Source organism: Carassius auratus, unplaced genomic scaffold (genome assembly GCF_003368295.1).
Source record: "Carassius auratus strain Wakin unplaced genomic scaffold, ASM336829v1 scaf_tig00039398, whole genome shotgun sequence".
Classification (NCBI taxonomy): Eukaryota; Metazoa; Chordata; class Actinopteri; order Cypriniformes; family Cyprinidae; genus Carassius; species Carassius auratus.
Genome location: NW_020526511.1, coordinates 32,501 through 58,704, shown reverse-complemented (window position 1 = coordinate 58,704; position 26,204 = coordinate 32,501). Strand labels below are relative to the sequence as shown.

Sequence of the window (26,204 nt, the reverse complement as noted above, 5' to 3'; positions counted from 1 at the left end):
AGTTTTTTTCGAGTAATGTCTCTGTGTGACGTTAGATGGAGTGGGATTTCCTTATATGGGTCCTGAGGCACTTCTGCCGGAAGAGCGCACGCTCCCGTATAGAAGAGCACTGAGAGAACAACAGACTTCACTGATCAGAGCGAGAGCGAAATGTCACAAAAGAAGTGTGTTTTTGGTTGCCAGGGCAAGACAACCCTGCACAGATTACCAAAAGAGAAACAGCATTAAGGGACCAGTGGATGGAGTTTATTTTTACAGAGCATCAACGGAGTTCTGCAAGTGTTTGTGTTTGTTCCCTGCATTTCGAAGATGCTTGTTTTACAAACAAGGCCCAGTTTGACGACGGATTTGCTTATCGTTTATTTCTTAAGGATGATGCAATCCCAAGGAAAAAGGGTCACGATCGTGTTGGAACCACAGGCGGTGAGTAAAACTGCTTCAAATATCTCTGCCTCCTTGTTAGTGCGTCCGCCTCCCATGCCAGAGACCCGGGTTCGAGCCCCGCTCGGAGCGAGTCGTTGCTGCTGCTGCTCTCGTTCAGTTTCAGCCTCGGGATCTGATTCTGGATCATAAATAAACGGCTGAATCTGACTGTTAGCCATGGTTTGTTTTGGATAATGTTTTTTTCCTCACGGTAATGTCACAGCTTCCACATGCTCTCAACGCAAAAGCCTACTGGCGCTCGTGATTCTTTAGATCCGCCCACACGTCACGCCTCCAGCCGCTCGTGTTTTTCCGGGAAAAATCGGTACAGACTATCTTTCTCTTATGAATATAATAAAACTAAATACTTTTTGGAGTTATGAAGGATGCAGTACTACTCTATAGGTACTCAAGATTAACAGGTTATTGAGTGAAAACGAGCATTTCACCCCCCCTTTAAATGTGTATTAATTAGAATAAATGTTGTTCTACTCACCTTTGATCACATTGAATCTCCTGAATCTGTTCCGTTTGCTGTTGAGGACCTGTAGTTGAAAATGTTCAAAGTCTGCATCTGTGATGTTTGTGATAGTCAGAGATCCATTGATCAGCAGTTCATTTAGCTCCAGTCTGCCTCTGAAGCTCTCACTAATAGTAGTTTTTCCTGATTCAGCTTTAACAATGAGACCGTTTTTAACTCCAAAGGTCCACAGTATCAGATCTCCTTCCTTTATTTCAATATCAGTCTTTAGAGTGACAGATTTTCCAACCATCACTGGCACTTTCATTACTTGATGTCAAAGCAACACACAGAAACACAAATACATAAATAAAGTGTGAATTAATTCGACTAGCATATTCAGCATTTTTTTTCTACACTCAATGTTCATAGTTTCAGGTCATCTGAAATCTAAATTACCTATGATTCACCTTCACAACTTTTCTTGTAATAGTGTGATTTCTCTCAAAATATTTCTACTTCTCTTCTGTAATATTACTTCTTTTAGGCTCATTCACACTAATAACAATAACTATAAAAATAACTATATTAGCATCCACACAAAAGCACAATATCGTTCTGTTTATTATAAGCACACGCTGCAGTTTGTCATTTTGAGCTTTAAGTGCTCAAGCTCTTCAAAGCAGAATAGACTGTGATTGGCTGACAATATTTTTTATCGCTCATCAGCTGAAAAAAAATATTGTGAAAGTTATTCCAATTACATAATTTTGTGTGGTTATCATTATAGTTGTGGTGTGGACAAAATTCTTTTGAATTTTTTGGAACGTACATCAAAATGTATTTATTCTGGTAACGTTACGACTTTATATCTTACATTTTTATTTTAGCAATGAATAACACTGAAATCTAAAAGTAACATTATGTTACACTGGGAATTTGTGATCAGATAATTTAAACCGTTCACACAGTGCATGATTATTGATCTACTCACCATTGACAGTAACAAAGAATTTCTTCTTGTATTTGGTTTTTCTGGTTTTGCCGGAGATCTGTACTCTGTAGACTCCAGAGTGAATGGTCCTGATATAACTGATAATGAGATCTCCAGTCCTACCACCCAGCTGCACTTTGCTTCTGAATCTCTCATCAGTAACATCACAATTTATATCATCATCTGTAATGGTCCATCCACTGATTTGGGTTATGGGATTGTGGTCATCTCCGAACCACCACTTGATCTCTTCACCGTTCTGTAGTTTAGTACCGGTCAGTAGTGCGACAGTTCTTCCTTCCATCTCGGACACTATCTCAGCTGTTACAGACACATACAGAAACAGGACAGAAATGTGTTCAGAGCTTAACTTTATAAAGTGCATATTTTGGCATGTTTCTGACATTTTTTAACACACTGTATTTTTCTAGCACGTTTTAGGACATTGTTAGCAGGGATGAGCAGTATTTCAGATACCTGTATTTAAAATACGTATTTGAAGCACAATATACTATTTTGTATCTCAAGGCCTTTGGAAAAATAAAATGTATTTAGTATTTAAACATTTAACATGGGTTTTTTTATATTTTCAAAATATATAAAATACTTTGTGCCAATCAAGCTCTACATCAAGGTGCTGATTTCATGCATCAGCTAGTTCAGACCCCCCCACCCCCAACCCCAGCATTTATGACTGAAGGTGAGCTGCAGCTGTACAACTCCACATGGGATCAGATACTTCTGGAATAAGGTGAGAATACCTTCTGTTATCATGAACGAATAGCTGGTAGAGACTACGATGAGTTTCTTCCTGAGCTTGTGACACATGGGTTTGTGCATTTCAATTTTTAATTTAATGAATTATGTGATGTGGCAATTAATTAATCTAAATACTCACAAATTATTCGCACATCAAATTTGGCTTGTAATCAAAATTACTCCCAAAAGATAACTAAATGTCATTTTTGTGTAAAGCATCAAACAGACATTACAAAAAGTAGCTTAAGAAATAAAAATTTTATTTTATAAAATGTATTACATATACTCTTTTGGACCATGAGAGTGAGTAAATTGACACCGTTGTAATTTTTGGATATTGCACTATATCTTCATTAATTTATTTTATAAATTTTATTCCATCCATCCATCTTCTTCTGCGGGGGCAAGCAGTCTAAGCAGAGATGCCCAGACTTCCCTCTCCCTAGACACTTCCTCCAGCTCTTCCGGTTGGATACCGAGGCGTTCCCAGGCCAGCCAAGAGACATAGTCCCTCCAGCGTGTCCTCGGTCTTCCCCAGGGCCTCCTCCCAGTGGGACGTGCTTGGAACACCTCCCCAGGAAGGCGTCCAGGAGGCATGCGGAATAGATCCTCGAGCCACCTCAGCTGACTCCTTTTGATGTGGAGGAGCAGCGGTTCTACTCAGAGCTCTTCCAGAGTGGCCGAGGTCCTCACCCTATCTCTATCTCCTATCATCCACCACTTTCCAGCTGATAACCATGGCCTTGTACTTGGAGGTGCAGATTCTCATCCCAGCTGCAAGCCATTCCAGTGCATGCTGAAGGTCCTGGCCCGATGAAGCCAACATGACAACATCATCTACAAAAAGCAGAGACGAAGTCATGTGGTTCCCAAACCGGACACCTACCGGCCTTTGGCTGTGCCTAGAAATCCTGTCCATAAAAATAATAAACCGGATGATGAAAAAGGGCAGCCCTGCTGGAGACTAACATGTACAGCGAACAAGCCTGACTCACTGCCGGCAATGTGAACCAAGCTCCTGCTCCAGTCATACAGGGACCAGACAGCCCTTAACAGAGGGCCCATACTCCTGGAGCACCCCCCATAGGAGGCCATGAGGGACACGGTCAAATGCCTTCTCCAAATCCACAAAACACATGTGGTTTCGTTGGGCAAACTCCCATGAATCCTCCAGCACTCTGATGAGGGTATAAAGCTGGTCCAGTGTTCCAAGACCGGGACGAAAACCGCATTGTTCCTCCTGAATCCAAGGTTCGACTATTGGCCGAATTCTTTTCTCCAGTACCCTGGCATAGACTTTCCCAGGAAGGCTGAGGAGTGTGATCCCCCTGTAGTTGGAACACACCCTCCGGTCCCCTTTCTTGAAAAGAGGGACCACCACCCTGGTCTGCCATTCCAGAGGCACTGTCCCCGACCACCACGCGATGCTGCAGAGACGTGTCAGCCAACAGCCCCACAGGGACCTGGGGTACTCAGGGTGAATCTCATCCACCCCTGGTGCCTTGCCACCGAGAAGCTTTTTAACTACCTCTATGACTTCAGCTTGGGTGATGGACGTGTCCACTTCCAAGCCCTCGGCCTCTTCTTCCTCAACAGATGACATTGAGGAGATCCTCGAATATTCCTCCCCCATCTGACGATATCCCCAGTTGAGGTCAACAGCTGCCCACCTCCACTCTATACAGTGGATTAATTTTATTGTTAGTAATTAGTCCACTATTTAGGTTTGAATGGACTCACTAACTTTAAAGTTAGCTAGTTTTAACCAGAGATACTTTGCTAAAGGACAAGATAACATTTACTGCATGTTCTGCTTTCCAATAAAGCAGAAACAGAAAAACAGATGTTTTTGTCTTCATTGGGATTGGGGGTGAATGTATCGGGACATTTTGCTCTGTTTTGTTTGGGTATAGGAAATTTAATACATTTAATTCCATTGCCTATCCTCTCAGGATACCAGGAATCATTGTTACAAGGTTCCCCAGGCACATAACTTTTCCTTTTTTGAAGCATAAACCCTATACATCCGATGAGAGAGAACAAAGTTAATAGTTGTGGAACTCCAGTAAGGAAGGCTGTTTTTATTCACTTAAACATCGAATGAAGTGACCTGTGGCATGACCACAACAGCTTGATTTAGCCATTGCAAAAAACTTGACTTTGTCAGAAATAGTACAGTGAATCCATTTACTGTCAGGAATTTATCGTGTTGTGATGCGGCATTACAAGAACAATTTTAGCTGTATTATTTGTGTCCCCTGCCTTAAACCCAGTCTTTTTTTAAATTTGGGAGGTGCTAAAGCATATCGAATAGATGGACGTCTGAAACAAACACCTGATGTAGTACATCATCATTTATTTAAAATCTAATTGACATTTCGTTATTGTGTTTTTTTATTGAGTTCGAAGCAATGATGGTGGTAAAACCATTATAAATGATGTTTGAATTGTCCCTACAGGACAGGGGAAGGGAAGATGTACAGTATATAAAATGAAAACAAAAGGTTCTAAGCAGAAATATCACTGTAATACTTACCCTCTTGATTTTTTACTTCAGAGATCATGTGGCGATAGTAAATCACAACAGGAGCTAAAAGTCCAGCCACCAGCAGAACAGCAACAAATATCCCAGCTATGGCAGCTGAAGACAAACCCAAATCAGCTAAAAAGAGACAGTAAATTATTAGAGGACAAAATATTGTTCATGATTCAGGACTGACAGGTGTACAGTAGGCTATACACACATACAATATGTTACTTTCCACATTAGCTTATAGTGGACCTTAGGCTTGCTTTGGTCATCTGTGTTACTGGTGTTAAACTGTGTTCATACACCGATCACATTACCTTCTGATGTCATCTGACTGACAAGACCATGGCGTCATTGACAAATATATTATCTTGGAAAATGTGCGCTCAGTACTAACCACTCTATATACAGTGTGTGTGATCGCAAATTTAAAAGCAAAAGAAGCACCTCTCCGGTGCTTACAAATTATCCACCTTTTTCCCAGTGAATCTACTGCATTTGAGATTATGGGAGACACTCTTGGTTTGGGAAAAATTCCACTCGAAAAGACAAACAATTTGTGCTACAAATACGTGAGTACCTGAACCAGTTTGCTCTAGTATACATTCTTATATATTCCTCGAATGAAAAGGATCACCAGTGCCATGTGGCCAAAATACTCCCAACGATTCAGAGACTTTTCTTTATTTGTAAAATCTGAAAAGTGTTTCTTCCATCAACAAGCCATTGAGTTCCTCGGCTACACTATAAACATAGAGGGGGTAAAGATGGACAACTAGAAGACCCAAGCCATTACATCATGGCCTACTCCAAAGACCATCAAGGAACTACAAAGGTTTTTGGGTTCACAAATTTCTACCGCAGATTTATTAACCAGTATAGCATGATTACTGCCCCACTTACCTCTCTCTTAAATGGAAAACCCAAGATACTCAACTGGACACCCGAGGCGGAGCAGGCTTTTCAGATGCTGAAACAGGTGTTTACCACAGCCCCCTTGTTACAACACCCAGATCCTGAAAAAAAATGTATAGTTGAAGTGGACGCCTCCATCACAGGCGTGTCGGCGCAATTCTCTGAATTCTGAAAACGCTACTAAACCCATTCCTTGTGCCTTCTTCTCAAAAAAGTTGTCCCCTGCAGAGAGGAACTATGACATCGGCAACCGAGAACTCCTCGCAGTAAAGTTGTCACTGGAAGAATGGAGACACTGGCTGGAAGGGGCCCAGCAACCGTTTCTTGTGCTGACCGATCACAAAAACCTGCAATATCTAAAGGAAGCCAAGAAACTTAACCCTTGCCAGGCCAGGAGGGCTCTTTTCTTCACTCGGTTTCATTTTCAGATCGCTTATTGCCCTGGATACAAGAACACCCGAACGGATACCCTGTCTCGACTGTACACCCTGGAGGAAAATTCAGAGGAACCAGAGCCTATCTTACCCAAAAAGTTTTTTGTAAATCCTATTCAGACGAATTGCTCATAGAACAAGCTCAACAGCAACCCATGCCACCCGCATGCCCACCAGGAAGGATGTTTGTACCCGAGGATCATTGCAAGGCTCTGATTTCCCAGGTATATTCCTCAGTGGGGACAGGCCACCCAGGGGTAACAAAAACTCTTGCTTCTTTGCAGTGCAAATATTGGTGGCCAGGCATGCAGGAGGAAGTGCAGGAATTCATCAGAGTATGTGTGCTGTGTGCTATAACCAAGGTCCCATGACATCTACCCACAGGGAATCTGGTACCCTTACCTATTCCCCATCGCCCATGGTCTCACATTGGTGTAGATTTTGTCACGGATCTCCCAGTTTCTGATGACAAGACATGTATTCTAGTGGCCATTGACATATTTTCCAAGGCATGCAAACTAATCCCTTTACGAGCTCTTCCCACAGCATTTGAGAATGCCGAGTTATTGTTCGAACACGTGTTACGGAACTTTGGGATCCCAGAAGACATCGTCTCTGATCGGGGAACACAATTTATTTTGAGGGTATGGAAGGCCTTCTTTTCTCTATTAAATGTCACTGTCAGTCTCACTTCTGGTTATCATCCCCAGGCCAACGGACAAACAGAATGCAAAATCCAAGACATCAGTATCTTCCTAATGACATTCTGCCACCAGAACCAGAACCTATGGAACCGTTACCTCATCTGGACTGAGTATGCACAAAACTGACTCTGTCAATCATCCACTAACCTCACTCTCTTTCAATGTATTTTAGGCTATCAACCCCCACTCTTCCCCTGGTCAGGTGAACCTTCAGAAGTCGTAGCAGTCAACACCTGGTTCCAGAATAGTGAGAGGGTTTGGGACCAGGCTCACCAGCATCTCCAACAGACAGTGAACCGGCAGCAACGCTTTGCTGATCTCCATAGAAGAGCAAATCCCACGTACCAACCTGGTCAACTAGTATGGCTCTCTACCCGAGATATTATTCGAAGACAACCCTGTAAAAAAGCTCAGCCCTAAGTATATTGGACCATTCCCCATAGAACACCAAGTTAACCCTGTCATGTACCGTTTCCGATTACCTGCACAATATAGGATACACCCCACCTTTCATGTGTCCTTGCTTAAGTCCCATCACGCTCCAGACCAAGTCCCTGATGCCGAACCCCCGTTGCCACCCATTGATGCCAATCCTATCTACACAGTACGAGAGATACTCGACTCCCGACATTGTGGTGGGCGACTGGAATACCTGGTAGACTGGGAGGACTATGGACCAGAGGAGAGATGTTGGGTACCACGTCAAGATATCCTAGACCCCAACCTACTCACAGACTTTCATAACCAGAATCTCAAAAAGCCCACTCCACGACCCAGAGGTAGACCCCCACGACGTCGGAGAGTTAGGTCCGCTGGCGCGGACCCGGGGGGGGCGGGGGAATGGTGTGTGTGTGGGGGGGGTTGTAGTTTCAGGGATCTGGCAAGCCCAGGCCCTACCAATCATCAGCGCTCCCAGTCACCTGATAATTAACCAGCCACAACTGCCACGTATCACGGATCCAATCAAGAGCACTATAAATACACTCACCCGCACCTCAGTTCCCTGTCAAGCCTCCAACAGGAAAGATCCTGGCAGTTGTCTCCCAGCGCCTTCAAGTCAGACGTAGCATATACTCACCTCAGTGTTACGCTAACCTGTGTTCTTGTTCTGCTGTTCCCAAGGACTGTGGATCACCGTGCAATGCCATGTGATTCTATGATCTCTGCTGAATAAAGTGCTTCATTCTTTTTTTCTGAGGAAATCCTGTGGTAATCCTCAGTGCATCTTCTAGCGGTGAATTATGTCTCATTCCTCTGAGCATGAAGCAAACAGTAAAAAAAAAATAATTAATTAAAAACAACAGTCTCACTCCTTTGTTTTCTGTATGTGCGTTTACAAGCCGCGTGCTTCAGTGAAACATTGGAATCAGAATAGACATCCCACATGTCTTCATGATTAAAGCTATGACAAGCACAGAAATAGAGAACAACCATTGCCCATGTTAGCAATGTGCATGCACTTGAAAGTGAAACTACTAATGCCATGTCACTTAATATCACAAGTGAAGGTCAGTCAGTCATTACATCTATGATCGTACCTGTATTGGTGTCGTCAGTTAAAAATCATTCCAATGAACAGCTTGTGTATGCTTTGCTAGACACACAGAGTGACACTACTTTCACTGACGAATAAATCAGTAATGCACTGCAAGAGGCCAGTCACCCAGTGAAACTCCAGTGACACTCAAGCTAACCACCATGATAGGAGACATGATAGTGTGATCATTAAGAGTAAAAGAGTATCTGATTTTCGAACCTTTGAAGAGGTTCAAATTCATCAGTACATATCAGTCTTCCTCCAGTCTTTACTACCAGTTTTGAAACCTGTGAATGCAGTTTGCACACTCGAATCGGACTTTAAGGATGTGTCACAACAGATGACAAGACAGTCTCTCAAGAGGATATCATGTTCCGAGACAAAGTCGAAGAAGGAATAAAGAAAAATGCCTTAAAATGTCTGAAATGCCTCTTCCATTTAAGCAGGAACCATACTTGCCTGACAACAGAGAACTTGCAGTTGTCAGACTTAATAATTTGAACAAAAAATTCTGTAAAAATGAGAAATACAAGAAGGACTATGTTACTTACATAAATTACATCATTGACAGAGGTGACGTAGAAGCAGTGGATGATGATGCAACCAATGCTGAAAAGTGGTACATACCACATCATGTCATCTACCATCCAAAGAAGCCAGAGGTTGTTTTTGACTGCTCCGCAAAATGTAAAAGGTACAAGTCTCAATTAACATTTGTTAACATGACCAGACAAGAAAAACAATCTAAAACAATCTAACAGGAGTAATTGTAAGGTTCAGAAGACATAATATAGCAGCAAGGATCATATATGGAGGCAACAGTTGACAGTATATGCCACGGCTGTAAACTTTGATACAAAAGATCTCACGCCGTGGCATATACTGTCAACTGTTGCCTCCATATATGATCCTTTAGGCTTTGTAGCTCCATATGTTCTCAATGGCAAGAGAATTCTGCAAGAAATGTGTCACCAAGGGACAGGCTAGGATGATCTGCTCTCCGATGAAACAATGAAACATTACCAAGGAGTGAATGGAAATTAGGAAGGATTATAGAGACTGTTCTGAGCCCAGATGGACTGGTAAGAAAGGCCACACTAGCACTTGGTGACAAAAGACTAAACAAGAAAGGAGAACAGATTCATACAATCTCAATAGTAGAAAGGCCAGCTCAGAAGTTGGTCTTGTTGTTGGAAGTGGAGTAAATGCATCTTCTAAATGACTTAGTTGCACTTTACATGCACACAAATGTTTTAAGTGGAAAATAATGTAATGTTTGAGAAACATTGATAATTTTGTGGGTGTTACAAACTTTAATAAGAGTTATCTTTAAGTTCTCTGTTTGTTTTGTGTTACCTTTGATATATTTTGTATGTTTAAAATTGTCTAATGATTGGATTATTTCCGTTCTTTATGGAGGAGTTTTATTTTGAATCAGAATCTGCTTTCAGTGCTCAGACAAAGTAATGAGAAATGGTACGGAGAGCGAACACTTCATGACGGCTTAACAGAACTCCTGCACGAAAGGACTGTTTATAAGTTAATTCAGCACACCAAGAAAAGGCATAAGTTTTGCGTATTTGTATACTGTTAGTTAAAACAAGAATTTTTGAAAATCGCTGAATATGTCTAATAATGTTCATGTACATTTTTGTATCACTTCATTCAGCTCTGTGATTTCTAGACTAAATGGACAAGTAATACAACTTCAAATCATCAGTAAAGTTTTGTCCATCATTCGGACAGTGTCCGCTACATTTAATTTAATCTGAAACTCACCCCTGACAGAAACAAGGAACTGCTTTGAGCTCCCGCGGCCTCTGATCTGTACTTCATACAGTCCAGCGTGTTCGGTTCTGGCGTTTGTGATGGTCAGAGATCCAGTTTTATCTAGTTTTAGTCTGTTTCTGAATCGTTCATCAGCATCATTTAATGAGTGATTGTTAGTTTCTACATCGATTTTAGCTAGGAGGATGCCTTTATCTCCAAACCTCCATATGACCAGATCATCTTTCTGTAATTCAGCAGCATCATTCTGTAGAATCACAGATTCCCCTTCATTCACTGACACTGACTTCACTCCATCTGTCTCTTCAACCACATCTGGAAAAGAAACATAACTGATTTATAAAGATATTTTGTACTGTACAAATCATACTTTGTGATATCATGAAACCTGAAACAAGATCACTTCATTAAATTAAAGAGATAACCTTGCGATACTCACCAAAGATATTCACATGAAATCTCCTGGATGTGGTCTTCTTGCTAGAGATTGTTAGTTTATATTGTCCCGAGTGTATCTTCCTGGTGTTTCTGATGGTGAGAGAGCCAGTTTGTTGGTCCACCTGTAATCTGCCTGCGAATGTCACTTCTTCGGTGACAAAGAATGAGGTCAAGTCATTCTTTCTAGTTATTGTAGATATGACTGATTCTTTAGGTCCAAATCCCCAGAGTATAGTATCATCGTTCAGTATTTCAGAAAGATTGGTGTGTAGAATTACAGAATCTCCTTCCATCACTGACATTGTCTCTTCAGTTTCTGCATTACAAACACCTTTAGAACATAAATGAATTATTATAGATCTAGATTAGTTTAGTAACCTCAGTGAACAGACTCAACTGGAAACATTTGAGTAAAACAAATCAGTTTGTTGAAATAACTTGTTTAACTGGTTTAAAAGAGTACAAAACAATGTTCTACAGCGATGGCAAAGCGGAAGCATCCATATATTCTTCTCAGAGTATTCAACGTTATGTGAGTTGTGATGTTAAATAAGTGATCATCAACGTATAAAGGATTTTTAAAGGGGTCCTATTATTGTCAGGGTTACTGAGGGAGAGGACCCAGATGCAGAGTGAACAAGAAATGTTTATTGACAAAAGACAAAGCACGATAGGAGGGAGTGGCTTGAACAGTCCAGACAGAAGGATTGGGTAGATGGGTAGACAGTGGAGCAGGCAGTTGGGGGGGGATGACCGCCGAGGGGGGCTCTGGGTGACAACCGAGTGCAGGACTGTAGAGGCTGTGCAAGGGACCAGACCACAACACCAGGAACCAAGGGCACTTGACTATAGCGGTACAGCCACACACGTCAGACCTCCAGGCGGGGAGACCCAGTAGCCAGGGAGAAGGCAGCGGGCAAGACAGGAACAGACAGAACTCACAAGACACTAGACAAGACTTAAGACAACATGAGAACAACAACAACAACTATAATAATAATAATAATAATAATAATACAAGGGCAAAAATCAGACAAGGGTGCTATGACCTAGAAACCAGATTAACTAGGGAAATAACCAAAGTAAACTAAAAAGGTAAAGAAACAAATGCAAATCAAAGTTCTAGAAATAACTGGAAGACTAACCAAGAAAATAACTCAAAAGGGGAAAATAAACACTTTAAAGAACAAGTCAAACTTAAGTCAAATTAAAAGTGAGATCCAAACAAAAAGAAACACTTAAACTAGACTAGAATAAACAGTGACAAGATAAACTTAAACTAAGAAATACCAGACTTAAACTGACAAGGGAAAACCGCTATTAGTTTAGAAAAGCTAGCACGCTAAGCAGACACTAACTCACACACAAAACGAACCGGCAAACACAGGAGGGAAATGATCACAATAAGAGCATACAGAGACATGAGAAACAGGTGACAACACTCTGACTAATGGGGACTAAACAAGAGGGCGTGACCAGGGAAAACAAGGAGGTGGGACAAGAGGAGCACGTGGTAGACACAAGAGACACAACCATGTGCTCAGGCACAAAATAAGCAAAGACACATTGAACAAAGACAGTACAGACAAGACTGTCAGGGCAGGATCCTGACAGTACCCCCCCCCCTCCAAAGGACGCCTCCAGGCGTCCACCCTAGGTGGAGGAGTGAAAGGGGGCACAGGCATGGTAGGGGGCCAAGATGGTACTGACTGGGGGGGTGGGTGGGATGAAAACCTTGGAAATCCAGGCCTATCAGGGAAAACAGGGGGTGGGCTGGGAGGGGTGGAAAAGGTTCCAGGGGAATGGTTAGGCCAGGGTGCTGCCGGCTTGGGCAAACCCGGTCTATCCGACTCTGCAAAGGTGGGGTCATGGCTGGTGGCACCTCTCCCTACAGGAACACCTCTCACAGGCAAGGGTTGCCAACTGGAATGGGTATTCAGGGTGGATTGCCGGGTATTCTTGGTTGGCAAGACATGACTAGCAAGGGATTCTGGAATGGCTTTAAAGAGATTAGGGTTCTCTGGACCGGGCTCCAAAGGCGACTGTGGAAAGTTTGTGGGGACTGTTGAAATGCCCTCCTGGGCCACAGGAAGAGACTCAGAAGCTGATAAACTGCCCCCTGGGGCGGCAGGAACGGGCTCAGAGACTGACCTTTGAGTGGCCTGGCGGGTGGACGAACTGCCCTCTGGGGCTGCAGGAATGGACTCAGGGACTGATTCTTGAGGGCCCCCTGGGGTTGCAGGAATGGGCTCTGGACTTGGGTCTGGACTGCCCTCCGGGGCTACTGGAACTGACTCGGGAGTGGGTTCGTGACCGCCCTCATGGACTGCTGAGCTGCCCTCCGGGACAACTGGAACTGACTCGGGAGTGGGTTCGTGACCGCCCTCAGGGGCTGCTGAGCTGCCCTCCGGGGCTACTGGAACTGACTCGGGAGTGGATTCTTGACCGCCCTCATGGACTGCTGAGCTGCCCTCCGGGACTACTGGAACTGACTCGGGAGTGGGTTCGTGACCGCCCTCAGGGGCTGCTGAGCTGCCCTCCGGGACTACTGGAACTGACTCGGGAGTGGGTTCTTGACCGCCCTCAGGGGCTGCTGAGCTGCCCTCCGGGGCTACCAAGATTGGAGTCCTCTGTGGGCTAGATACAGGGGCTGGAGCAGACACTGGAGTGAGCTCTGGAGCTGGCTGCTCACCACTGGACTCCATGGTCATGACTGAAGCAGCAGGCCACTTGAGATCACCCAGGGAAACTGCAGGAGGGATCTCCAGACTAAGGTCTCTAGCTCTCCTGGCGCGGGTCCTCCTACCCTTTCGTCTCCCAGGCCTGTAAGCATTCACGTCACCTACATCTTGACTTACATGAACTGACATTGACACAGAATTTTCAGGACTGGACTTGACTGGCTTTGAATGGACTAAAACAGGCTTGACTGGCACAGGAACAGGGGCTAACAGGGGAACCTCCCTCACGGCTTCCTTGAGCTTGACTGCTTCAGAGCACTTGGTTGACTCGGACGTGACTATGAGGGATTCAGCTGATTCGGAGGCTGGAACCAGCACAGAGGCCTCCATGACAGATGCAGCAGCTTTGGCCGCCCTCCTTCTCACTCTCCTTTTCTCAGTGGGAGTCAAAAGATGATCAGGGACAGGACTCGATGGAGTGAGAGTGGGGTGATCACTGTAGGGGGACTCTGGTGGTGTAAGTATCTGCCAATCCTTGCGGTGGTGCAAATAATTGGAAAAGTTCCAAAAGTCCAAGATCCTCAATTGCTCCATCTCCCACTGAGGCAGTGGATCATCCAAACAGAGGTTGAAGACATCCTTAAGGGCTGCATCCTGGTACTCAAGGCCCCTAGACATAGTCCAAAAGAATTGGGCAAAGGCCCTCACCTCTTGTCCCTGCTGCCGAAGTGCACCCAGGCCTTGCTGGCGGGCCAGTCTCTCCTGAGCATTTGCAGGGGGTAGGATCTTGATACTCATTCTGCTGGGTCCTGACTTGGCCGGTTCGTTCTGTCAGGGTTACTGAGGGAGAGGACCCAGATGCAGAGTGAACAAGAAATGTTTATTGACAAAAGACAAAGCACGATAGGAGGGAGTGGCTTGAACAGTCCAGACAGAAGGATTGGGTAGATGGGTAGACAGTGGAGCAGGCAGTTGGGGGGGGGATGACCGCCGAGGGGGGCTCTGGGTGACAACCGAGTGCAGGACTGTAGAGGCTGTGCAAGGGACCAGACCACAACACCAGGAACCAAGGGCACTTGACTATAGCGGTACAGCCACACACGTCAGACCTCCAGGCGGGGAGACCCAGTAGCCAGGGAGAAGGCAGCGGGCAAGACAGGAACAGACAGAACTCACAAGACACTAGACAAGACTTAAGACAACATGAGAACAACAACAACAACTATAATAATAATAATAATAATAATAATACAAGGGCAAAAATCAGACAAGGGTGCTATGACCTAGAAACCAGATTAACTAGGGAAATAACCAAAGTAAACTAAAAAGGTAAAGAAACAAATGCAAATCAAAGTTCTAGAAATAACTGGAAGACTAACCAAGAAAATAACTCAAAAGGGGAAAATAAACACTTTAAAGAACAAGTCAAACTTAAGTCAAATTAAAAGTGAGATCCAAACAAAAAGAAACACTTAAACTAGACTAGAATAAACAGTGACAAGATAAACTTAAACTAAGAAATACCAGACTTAAACTGACAAGGGAAAACCGCTATTAGTTTAGAAAAGCTAGCACGCTAAGCAGACACTAACTCACACACAAAACGAACCGGCAAACACAGGAGGGAAGGGATCACAATAAGAGCATACAGAGACATGAGAAACAGGTGACAACACTCTGACTAATGGGGACTAAACAAGAGGGCGTGACCAGGGAAAACAAGGAGGTGGGACAAGAGGAGCACGTGGTAGACACAAGAGACACAACCATGTGCTCAGGCACAAAATAAGCAAAGACACATTGAACAAAGACAGTACAGACAAGACTGTCAGGGCAGGATCCTGACAATTATGGTTTTTCACTCTGTCAACTTTAGTTAGTCTAGAATGTTGCTGTTTTTGAGCATAAAAAAAGATCCTCAAAGTTACAAAGCTCAAAGTAAATTTCAGAAGGATATATTTTATTTAACAGAAATCACTATTCAAAAACTACAGCTAATGACTCGTTTGGACTACAATGCATATTTTCTGGGATTTGTGATATCACAGATACTGACGAATGGGACAAGACCTGTTCGAGCTGCACTAGAGAAGACAACGAGTAATAACACTGTGTCAGAGATATTCTAGCTTTGCCTTTTTCATTGGCAAATCACACACTTGCCCAGCTGACCAATCACAACACACACTGGCCCAGCTGACCAATCACAGCTGACCAATCACAACACACACACACACACACACACACACACACAGGCCCAGCAGACCAAACACAACACACACTGGCCCAGCAGACCAATCACAGCTGACCAATCACAACACACACTGGCCCAGCTGACCAAAATCACAAAACACACTGGCCCAGCAGACCAATCACAAAACACAATCTGGCCCAGCAGACCAATCACAGCACACACTTGCCCAGCTGACCAATCACAACAGACACACACTGGCCCAGCAGAGCAAACACAGCTGACCAATCACAACACACACACTGGCCCAGCAGACCAATCACAGCACAGCACACACTGGCCCAGCAGAGCAAACACAGCTGACCAATCACAACACACAATCTGGCTCAGCAGACCAATCACAGCACACACTTGCCCAGCTGACCAATCACAACACAGACACTGGCCCAGCAGAGCAAACACAGCTGACCAATCACAACACACACACTGGCCCAGCAGACCAATCACAGCACAACACACACTGGCCCAGCAGAGCAAACACAGCTGACCAATCACAACACACACACTGGCCCAGCAGACCAATCACAGCACAACACACACTGGCCCAGCAGACCAATCACAGCACACACTGGCCCAGCTGACCAATCACAACACACACACTGGCCCAGCAGAGCAAACACAGCTGACCAATCACAACACACAATCTGGCCCAGCAGACCAACCACAGCACACACTTGCCCAGCTGACCAATCACAACACACACACTGGCCCAGCAGAGCAAACACAGCACAACACACACTGGCCCAGCAGACCAATCACAGCACACACTGGCCCAGCAGAGCAAACACAGCTGACCAATCACAACACACACACTGGCCCAGCAGACCAATCACAGCACAACACACACTGGCCCAGCAGACCAATCACAGCACACACTGGCCCAGCAGAGCAAACACAGCTGACCAATCACAACACACAATCTGGCCCAGCAGACCAATCACAGCACACACTTGCCCAGCTGACCAATCACAACACACACACTGGCCCAGCAGAGCAACCACAGCACAACACACACTGGCCCAGCAGACCAATCACAACACACACACTGGCCCAACAGACCAATCACAGCACAGCACACACTGGCCCAGCAGACCAATCACAACACACACACTGGCCCAACAGACCAATCACAGCACAGCACACACTGGCCCAGCAGACCAATCACAACACACACACACTGGCCCAGCAGACCAATCACAACACACACACACTGGCCCAGCAGACCAATCACAGCACAGCACACACTGGCCCAGCAGACCAATCACAACACACACACTGGCCCAACAGACCAATCACAGCACAGCACACACTGGCCCAGCAGATCAAGCACAGCACAGCACACACTGGCCCAGCAGACCAATCACAGCTGACCAATCACAACACACACACACACAGGCCCAGCTGACCAATCACAACACATCACACACTGGCCCAGCAGACCAATCACAGCACAGCACACACTGGCCCAGCAGACCAATCACAACACACACACTGGCCCAACAGACCAATCACAGCACAGCACACACTGGCCCAGCAGATCAAGCACAGCACAGCACACACTGGCCCAGCAGACCAATCACAGCTGACCAATCACAACACACACACACACAGGCCCAGCTGACCAATCACAACACATCACACACTGGCCCAGCAGACCAATCACAGCTGACCAATCACAACACACACACACACAGGCCCAGCTGACCAATCACAACACAACACACACTTGCCCAGCAGACCAATCACAGCACATCACACACTGGCCCAGCAGACCAATCACAGCACACACTGGCCCAGCAGACCAATCACAACACACACTGGCCCAGCAGACCAATCACAACACACACTGGCCCAGCAGACCAATCACAGCTGACCAATCACATCACACACTGGCCCAGCAGACCCAATCACAGCACAACACACACTGGCCCAGCAGACCAATCACAGCTGACCAATCACATCACACACTGGCCCAGCAGACCAATCACAGCTGACCAATCACATCACACACTGGCCCAGCAGACCAATCACAGCTGACCAATCACAACACATATATTTCAGAAGGCGGGCCTTCATTTGATACAGAACTATTCGATACAGAATACACGACAGACTGGGGAGAGAGCTGTTGTAATAATGTAAAAAATGTGAGACAAGGTTTTTTCGAACAACCTAGTATGAGAGCCTGTTCTAGTACACCCCCAAAACAAAATCAAGCTTTGTAAAAAATAAATAAATAAATGTTTGAGGTATTGTTTAATATGAAGGGGGCTTTTTATGTTTTTAAATTATGTGTAGTAATGAGAATTGTTTTTTAGCTTTAATGGATGCACAGCTACCATTTACTTTAGATTTAATACTTATGTTATCTTTTTTAAGCTCTCGGTTGCCGCTTGTCGGTGCAGTACAGAAAGGATGAACGGAGCGTTTCAGAGCCGCCCACATATTCAAACAAATATTAAAGCATAATCTCATTTTTTACCCAATGAATGAACGAAAAAGTACACGGACCTAGCACGGACTGACCATTTATTAAACATCACTTTTTTAAAAATGCAATTATTGTGTGAGACATCCGATATGACTATGTTTGTACGTGTGTAGGCCCTACGTTATTTTCAGCAGATATTGACGGCTGATTGAGATGCGACTTTCATGTGTTTTAAAAGTTTGCCACATTTATAAATGTTGGTTTCGTTTTTAAACGCTTAAAGGCTTATTTCTGAAGTCTCATGAATGGAACTAAAAGAATAACATAAATCCACTTACCTCCCAGAAGCAACAGATACAACAATATTATCATCTGCGTGTTTTCGTAGAGCCGTGAATGTAATACAAATGATTTATGGAGTTGATTTAATATTCTGCTGTTTCGCTGATTCTCCATTCCTTCCTTCAGGAGAGGAGCCCAGGAGTGCAGAGATAGCCTTCCCTCACCTCTGTTTCTCACAAGTGACAGAGACAAGCGGAACAGTCGCTTACTGTAAAAAAATAAATACAAATAAAATAAAACTGTAAAAAAGGACTGACGAGGCGTCCCACTTACTTCCAGCACAGAAGTGAACCTCGGTTTCAGCGAATCCTTTAATCTTTTTTTAGAGCCTGAGTTCGCGTGATACTGTGGTGTCAAAATACCGCAGACCCACAACCATGACACCGCTAACAGTTATTTATAGAATCAAATTATTAATATGATTTAGTGTTTTTATTTTAGTTTTTACTGTTGTGGGTTCCATACGATATATATCATAATTGATACTGTGGTGTTTGCGGATCAAACTGACCAAAATAAATAAATAAATAAATAGCCCCATAAATTACACTGAATAATAGTAAATATATATATATATATATATATATATATATATATATATATATATATATATATATATATATAGGTGGAAAGAGTAGAAAAATATTCTACTCAAGTAAAAGTACCACTACATTAATTAAATTTTACTACAAGTAAAAGTACCAGTCTAAAAATCTACTCAAGTAAAAGTAAAAAGTAGCTCATTTAAAATTTACTCAGAATAAAATTACTTAGTTAAATTTTAACAGTGGGAACTAGGCAAAATATGAACAGACCAAGGGTGCGAACTCAGTTCCTGGAGGGCCACAGTCCTGCACAGTTTAGATATAACCCTAATTAAACACACCTGGTCCAGCTAATCTAATCATTTAGGCTTATTTGAAAACTACATGATATGTGTGTGTGCTGGAGCAGGGTAAGAACTAAACTCTGCAGTAACTGAGTTTGACACCCCTGGGGCAGGCCTATTAATCTCAAACTATAGTTGTTTTTAATTAAAATAATCAGTTATTTAGAATAATAAGACATTTGGGCTGCTACCAGGCAAATCAGTGTCAACAAACTCATCTCATCAGGAGAATAAAATGATAAAAGTGTCTAAAGCATATAAATTAATTATTTTTCTGTTGCACAAAAGCAAAAAGAACAACTAATATTAACATTAAAATTAATGACACAAGCTAGGCATAGTTTCTATTTATAACACGTGTTTAAAGGGTTGCGCAATTTAGCCAATCACAGACTCAGCTGTTGATTTCTGGAACGCAATGGCCAATCAATTTGCGTGCTCATCAATCCTCTCATTTTAACACACAAGTGTAGACACTGTGAAGGATTCTTTGTGCATATATATTTATTGTGTTATAACAGAGCTTTATGAGATTGCTATTAACTGAGATGTCAGCTTTTAGTGAGAATAAAGGAAGTCTGCTGATGGCATTCTGCCATGCAAAACCATGCATGCAGCGATTCCTCTGGCAGCTGTCCATTGCTCTGTTGCTTTTGGGGGGTACTCTGGGTTTGAGTCAAAATTCTGAGCCTTCCCCTCAGACAGCACACCAAATATGCATAATCTTTACTTTTTTATTATATGTAAGTGTGAACTTGTGAAATTATGTTTTATTAACAAAGTTTGGGAGGAACACATTCAGATAATTAATCTAATGAACAGGAGAGGTGCCCAATCAATAATCGACCCAATTAAGTCAGTCACCTTTATTTATATAGCGCTTTAAATAAAAATACATTCCATCAAAGCAACTGAACAACATTCATTAGGAAAACAGTGTCAATAATGCAAAATGATAGTATAGTTAAATAGTGTCTGTGCATTTATTTGCAATCAAGTCAATGATATCGCTGTAGATGAAGTGATCCGACATTCGGCTAAGTATGGTGACCCATACTCAGAATTCGTGCTCTGCATGCGCGCGCACGCACACACGCACGCACACAGGTCAGCCATGCAATGTCTTGCTTAAAGGGGGGGTGAAATGCTCATTTTCACTCAATATCCTGTTAATCTTGAGTACCTATAGAGTAGTACTGCATCCTTCATAACTCCACAAAGTATTTAGTTTTATTATATTCATAAGAGAAAGATAGTCTGTACCGATTTTTCCCGGAAAAACACGACCGGCTGGAGGCGTGACGTGTGGGCGGAGCTAAAGAATCACGAGCGCCAGTAGGATTTTGCGTTGAGAGTGTGTGGAGGCTGTGACATTACCGTGAGGAAAAAAACATCCAAAACAAACCATGGCTAACAGTCAGATTCATCCGTTTATTTATGATCCAGAGGCTGAAACTGAACGAGAGCAGCAGCAGCAACGACTCGCTCCGAGCGGGGCTCGAACCCGGGTCTCGGCATGGGAGGGGACGCACTAACAAGGAGGCAGAGATATTTGAAGCAGTTTTACTCACCGCCTGCGGTTCCAACACACGATCGTGGCCCTTTTTCGTTGGGATTGCATCATCCTTAAGAAATAAACAATGTGCAAATCCGTCGTCAAACTGGGCTTTGTTTGTAAAACAAGCATTTTAGAAATGCAGGGAACAAACACAAACACTTGCTCCGATCAAACTCCGTTGATGCTCTGTAAACATAAACTCCATCCACTGGTCCCTTGATGCTGTTTTTTCTTTGGTAATCTGTGCAGGGTTGTCTTGCCCTGGCAACCAAAAACACACTCCTTTTGTGACATTTCGCGACGCTCTCGCTCTGATCAGTGATTGTCTGTGCACAGCCCAGGCGGCAAGGAACTCGACCGGAAGTTGAAGTCGGGTGGGGGCTGCCATCTTTTAGCAGAACTTCACTTGCGTTAGCATTCCCATTGACTCCCATTCATTTTGGCGTCACTTTGACAGCGAATAACTTTACATCTGAGGTGTTTAAAGACTCCGTTTGTCCATTATTTATTTCTAAAGATACACGACAATGTATAAAGGGCTCCATTACCTTCTATGTTACATTATGGCCCCGTATAAACAGTTTTTATAAAAATAGAATAAACCACTCGTCTCTCTGTCGCATTACCGTACAGACAGGAGAAGAAGCTCGCAGGCAATTAACTTAATATGGCGTACTGGCGTTACATTTTAAAATACTATACAAAATAATTAATCAGAATACTTACTCCTGCTCACTCACGACACAGAACTCCCCGCTCAAGCTCACCGTCTCTGCAAGATTAACGATGGCAGTTTGCACGCACAGCTACTAGAAGATTTACATCTGTCAGACAGGTTGCTGACGTCATCAAGCTTAGTTTGAGTCTGCGCGTCAGAAACGGAAGTGCTAAAAAACCCTAAAAATGGGCTTCACTTGTCTCAATTGAGTTCCAATGGGGTCGCTGTGTCCATTTCTTTTACTGTCTATGGCACAGCCTCTCTCTGCTCTGCTATACGGGAGCGCGCTCTTCCGGCAGAAGTGCCTCAGGACACATATAAAGGAAATTCCGCTCCATCTAACGTCACACAGAGACATACTCGAAAAAAACTTTCCCAAACTTGTGACTAACCGGAAGAGGTATTTTTGGAACAGAAATACTCCTTCAAACCTACAACTAAATTTTTGAAACTTTGTCCATGTTTAGCATGGGAATCCAACTCTTTAACAGTGTAAAAAACTCAGTATGCATGAAATAGCATTTCACCCCCCCTTTAAGGACACCTAAGTCGTGGTGAGGGTGGAGAGAGCACAGTACATGCACTTCCCCCACCCACAATTCCTACCGGCCCGAGTCTTGAACTCACAACCTTTCGATTGCGAGTCCGACTCTCTAACCATTAGGCCACGACTTCCCCTTAAGCAACGAATATTAGCGTAGATGCCATTCTTCTAATGATGTAGCAAGTACATAGGGTGTTATGGGAAGTGTTTCCGGTTCCGGTTTACTTAATTAATACAGTATATTTATATATTTATATATATTATTATATTATTATTTATATATATTATTTACATATAATATATATATTTTAATAAATATTTTAATGGATTTGGATATGAACAAGGATCTTATAATTAACAAGATAAGACATGTCTATACACAGCAGACTTACCTCTGTTCCTTGACAGTTTTCCAGCATCCCTCCGCCACCCCTTCTCCGGTCCTAACCTTTAGAGCTCGGAGAATTACTTGTGCTTCAGTGAGAGCAGACATAACACAATTAATGCGGTCATTGCTTTTAGAGGTGGATGCCTGTTGTTTGGTGCAAAGTCCTTTAAGACCGTAATTATACAGAAATACTTTGATGACAGACTTTCCTCAGGCATGTCAGAACGTCCAAAACAAAATAAAGATTCTGTGAATGAGATCGGTCCACTGGTTAGTCAGTTTATCCCGTCTCATAGCGCAGTCACATGACTTTTGGATATATTTTTTTATGCACATTTTTAGAATGTATGCGCATCTTGCTGTTTTTTTACACGATAATTCAAAATGCACATAAAAATAGGTAGATGGAAACATAGCTATAATTTGTTTAAGGTTTTGCAGAAAGTGTGATTTATTTGACAAAAAGGCTGTTGAGAATGTGGTCCAGAGAATGGGGTTTAGTGTCTTAGCAAATGTGAAAAACTGTAATCATGTTCGCAATATTAAAATAAAATACAAAACCGACATCAAGGCATGGTTCCTAAAGGAACCTAAAACTGAATTTCTGGTTAAACCATTAAACAGAATCGTTAGCTCACACAGGTTATAATTAATATTGATGATATGATTGCATGTGTGACATTAAATATGATCCTGCACTTGTGTAATTATTTATCAGAACATCATCTAAATGACAGCAGATCCTCCGAAAAACTAGAGCTGCTGTAACGTGAAGTAATTTCATAATTCATGAACTTTAGTTAATGAACTGACCTGAATCAACACTGAATTGAGTGGAGCTGAATAATGACACTGCTATTGTTGTTGTTTTTTTTAAAGACAATCTGAATTGTCTTATATTTGCCAAAGTTTGCATTATTGAGTCTGTTACTTCCCTGTTTATTAAAACAATATGGATTTTATAGAAATAAATGAGCTCAAACAAACCCAAGGCTGAAAGAATGACGCACGTCGTGAACGTAATTGGCACAATTCTTTACTTTGGAAACAGACATGAAACCATTTTCCGATTTTACTCCTTAGATTCAAACTCACTTGAACAGAAAGGCTGATGTGTTTTCTTTTTGTTGGATTTTCTTGATTTTTTTTAACATCAGTGCAGCAATATCTCCAATTAAACGCTGATAACAACACCAAGGACATTAAAAGAAGCCACATGTATTAGTTGGGTGCGTGTGAGAAGGTTCTCGTCTCTGAAAGGAAGAAATCTCATGCGATGAGAAGAGCCGATCCCGAGTGTAAAAGAGCCGGACAGATGGAGGCTTGTGTCCGTCTGCGATCGATCTGCATTAGAAAACTCCCTCCACACGTCAGAAAATCTTTGCCACAGCAAAAAAGAGCGGACAAACATAAAAACAGACCGTCTTCATTATTAAGAGCAGTCTGTTGGTTACTTAGGATTTTACATTTCACTGGTCATCTGTTAAACTTTCTGGTCTGAAACGGCCTCTTCTGCTGGTTTGGAGTCTTCGACGGTCTCTGCAAACACCACAAGAAACAGCTTCAGTTCCTGACACTCTTACAGACCGCTGATGAACCGCAAGTGGACGTGCTGTGGTCCAGATAATGTACATTACTGAAACACTTGCTCTCATGAATCCATCTCAGTCAAGAGCTTTCAGGCAAACCACAAATGGATTCATACCTCTCACTCTCAGATAAATCTGTCAGATAAGTTCTGTCAAGCTTCTTTCAGCTTTTATATGCACGTTTATTGTACCATTGCTGCAAACCCAACTACACCCTCACAACACATTCAGGTCTGTTTCGACCCAGAAGAGATACATACATATGATTTATTTTAATTTTTTTTTTTTTTTTTTTTTTAATTGAAATTTTGATGTATCTCTTCCGGGTCCAAAATGACCCGAACACAAAATGTTTGATATTTTGTTTAAAATTTCTTCCTTTACTTTGAACTTTACTATGAAAGAAAATATTAGAATATTAGAATATTAGAATATTAGAATATTAGTCTGTTGATGAAACACTGCAACAAGGTTGATTACTTTTTCTATCTGAAAGTGAAAGTTTATACAAAGAGTACAAGCAGTTTATTTTGACTGAAAACCTTTCATATATATATATATATATATATATTCTTTTCATAATATTAATTGTTCTGTTTGAAATAAATATGTAGGTTTCATAAATTTGCATTGAAGCTTTTAGAAGCCGTCCAATTCAAAGGAATTTCACTAAATTCCATTCCATTGTTATAAATTTCACACGGTGATATATTCAAATATAATTTCTCATCAGTATGATGGAGTGGTTCATGTGTAATTGAAATGGCTAAGAATTTCAAAGGTTCTTTCATTCTCTAAAAGCTTGGTTTTAATTTATTTAAAAAAATTCCAACCAAGAAAGAATGGTTCTTTTAAGAACTGTTGAAAGGTTCTTTATGGGCACTGATGGTTCTATGAAGAACTTTTAAGGATCTTTAGGTTTCACCTTTTTTGTCTATTTGGTCTGTCTCCTGGCTCTCGGCAGCATCAGGCACATCAGCTTGTTTGGCTTCCTCCTCCTCCTCCTCTTTCTTCTCCTTCTCCTCTGTGTTTACATCGGGGGTGGGGTTCTCGGCCGCTGTGTTCTCCACCTCTTTCGGTTTCTCCACCTCCTGCAGCTGCTCCTGGGCCTCCTCTTTAGTGGGTGTGTCTGAGGGGGCGGAGTTAGTGGTGATGGTGGGCGTGGCTTCAGCTACAGGCGAGTTGGGCTGCTCGACTGGTTTGCTCTCTTCTGCAGTTTCTGTAGAAACCTCAGCTGGTTTCTCCTCTGTTGGAGAGACTTGCTCCTTCTTTTCCTCTTCGGTCCCAGCAGACTCGTCTGGAGCAGCACCGTTCTGCTTGGTGGTGGCCTTTTGGGCATTCTCTTCTGGTTTGGTTCCATCCTGCTTGATCTCCTGATCGGCCTCTTCGTTCTTCTCAACCTGAGACCAGAACCACAAGACCATCAGGAACTCCACAAACACCAACGTACGCCAAGTGTCTGTGACTTAGAGCCATTTGTCTTATTAATTATACAGATAATTCAACTCACAAGATTCTCTTCAAACTGATGCTCCACCATGATACTAGTAAAACAGATAGTTCACCCAAAAATGAAAACTCTCTCAACATTTAATCATCCTCAATTTAATCCAAACCTGTATGAGTTATGCTTTCTGTTAAAGCATAAAAGAAGATATTTAGAAGAATGTGGGGAACCACACAATTTCTGGTCCCCATGGACTTCCACAGATAATTATTCCCCATTATGGAACTCAATGGAGAACAGCAACTTGAGGGCGAGTAAATCATGACAGAATTTACATTTTGGGGTGAACTATCCCTTTAAGCTGAAATAGAGATAACTGACCAT

General features: G+C 42.8%; 2 protein-coding genes across 3 annotated transcripts in view; both read right to left on the bottom strand.

The window, feature by feature from the left end:
* Nucleotides 1-18,994, bottom strand: part of LOC113083895 (uncharacterized) — a 63,860-nt gene extending 44,866 nt beyond the window's left edge. The window contains exons 1-6 of the mRNA XM_026254719.1: nt 18,684-18,994; nt 10,984-11,313; nt 10,536-10,859; nt 5,173-5,298; nt 1,878-2,198; nt 920-1,213 (exon numbers count right to left, since the gene is read on the bottom strand). Coding sequence (XP_026110504.1) covers nt 920-1,213; nt 1,878-2,198; nt 5,173-5,298; nt 10,536-10,859; nt 10,984-11,313; nt 18,684-18,801 — 1,513 coding nt within the window. The 5' untranslated portion in view covers nt 18,802-18,994. The remainder of the gene's footprint in view (nt 1-919; nt 1,214-1,877; nt 2,199-5,172; nt 5,299-10,535; nt 10,860-10,983; nt 11,314-18,683) is intronic.
* A 4,804-nt stretch (nt 18,995-23,798) lies between these two features.
* Nucleotides 23,799-26,204, bottom strand: part of LOC113083898 (neuromodulin-like) — a 5,371-nt gene continuing 2,965 nt past the window's right edge. For both annotated transcript variants that reach the window (XM_026254721.1, XM_026254722.1), the window contains exons 2-3: nt 25,299-25,773; nt 23,799-24,323 (exon numbers count right to left, since the gene is read on the bottom strand). In XM_026254721.1, the coding sequence (XP_026110506.1) occupies nt 24,268-24,323; nt 25,299-25,773 (531 nt within the window). In that variant the 3' untranslated portion in view covers nt 23,799-24,267. The remainder of the gene's footprint in view (nt 24,324-25,298; nt 25,774-26,204) is intronic.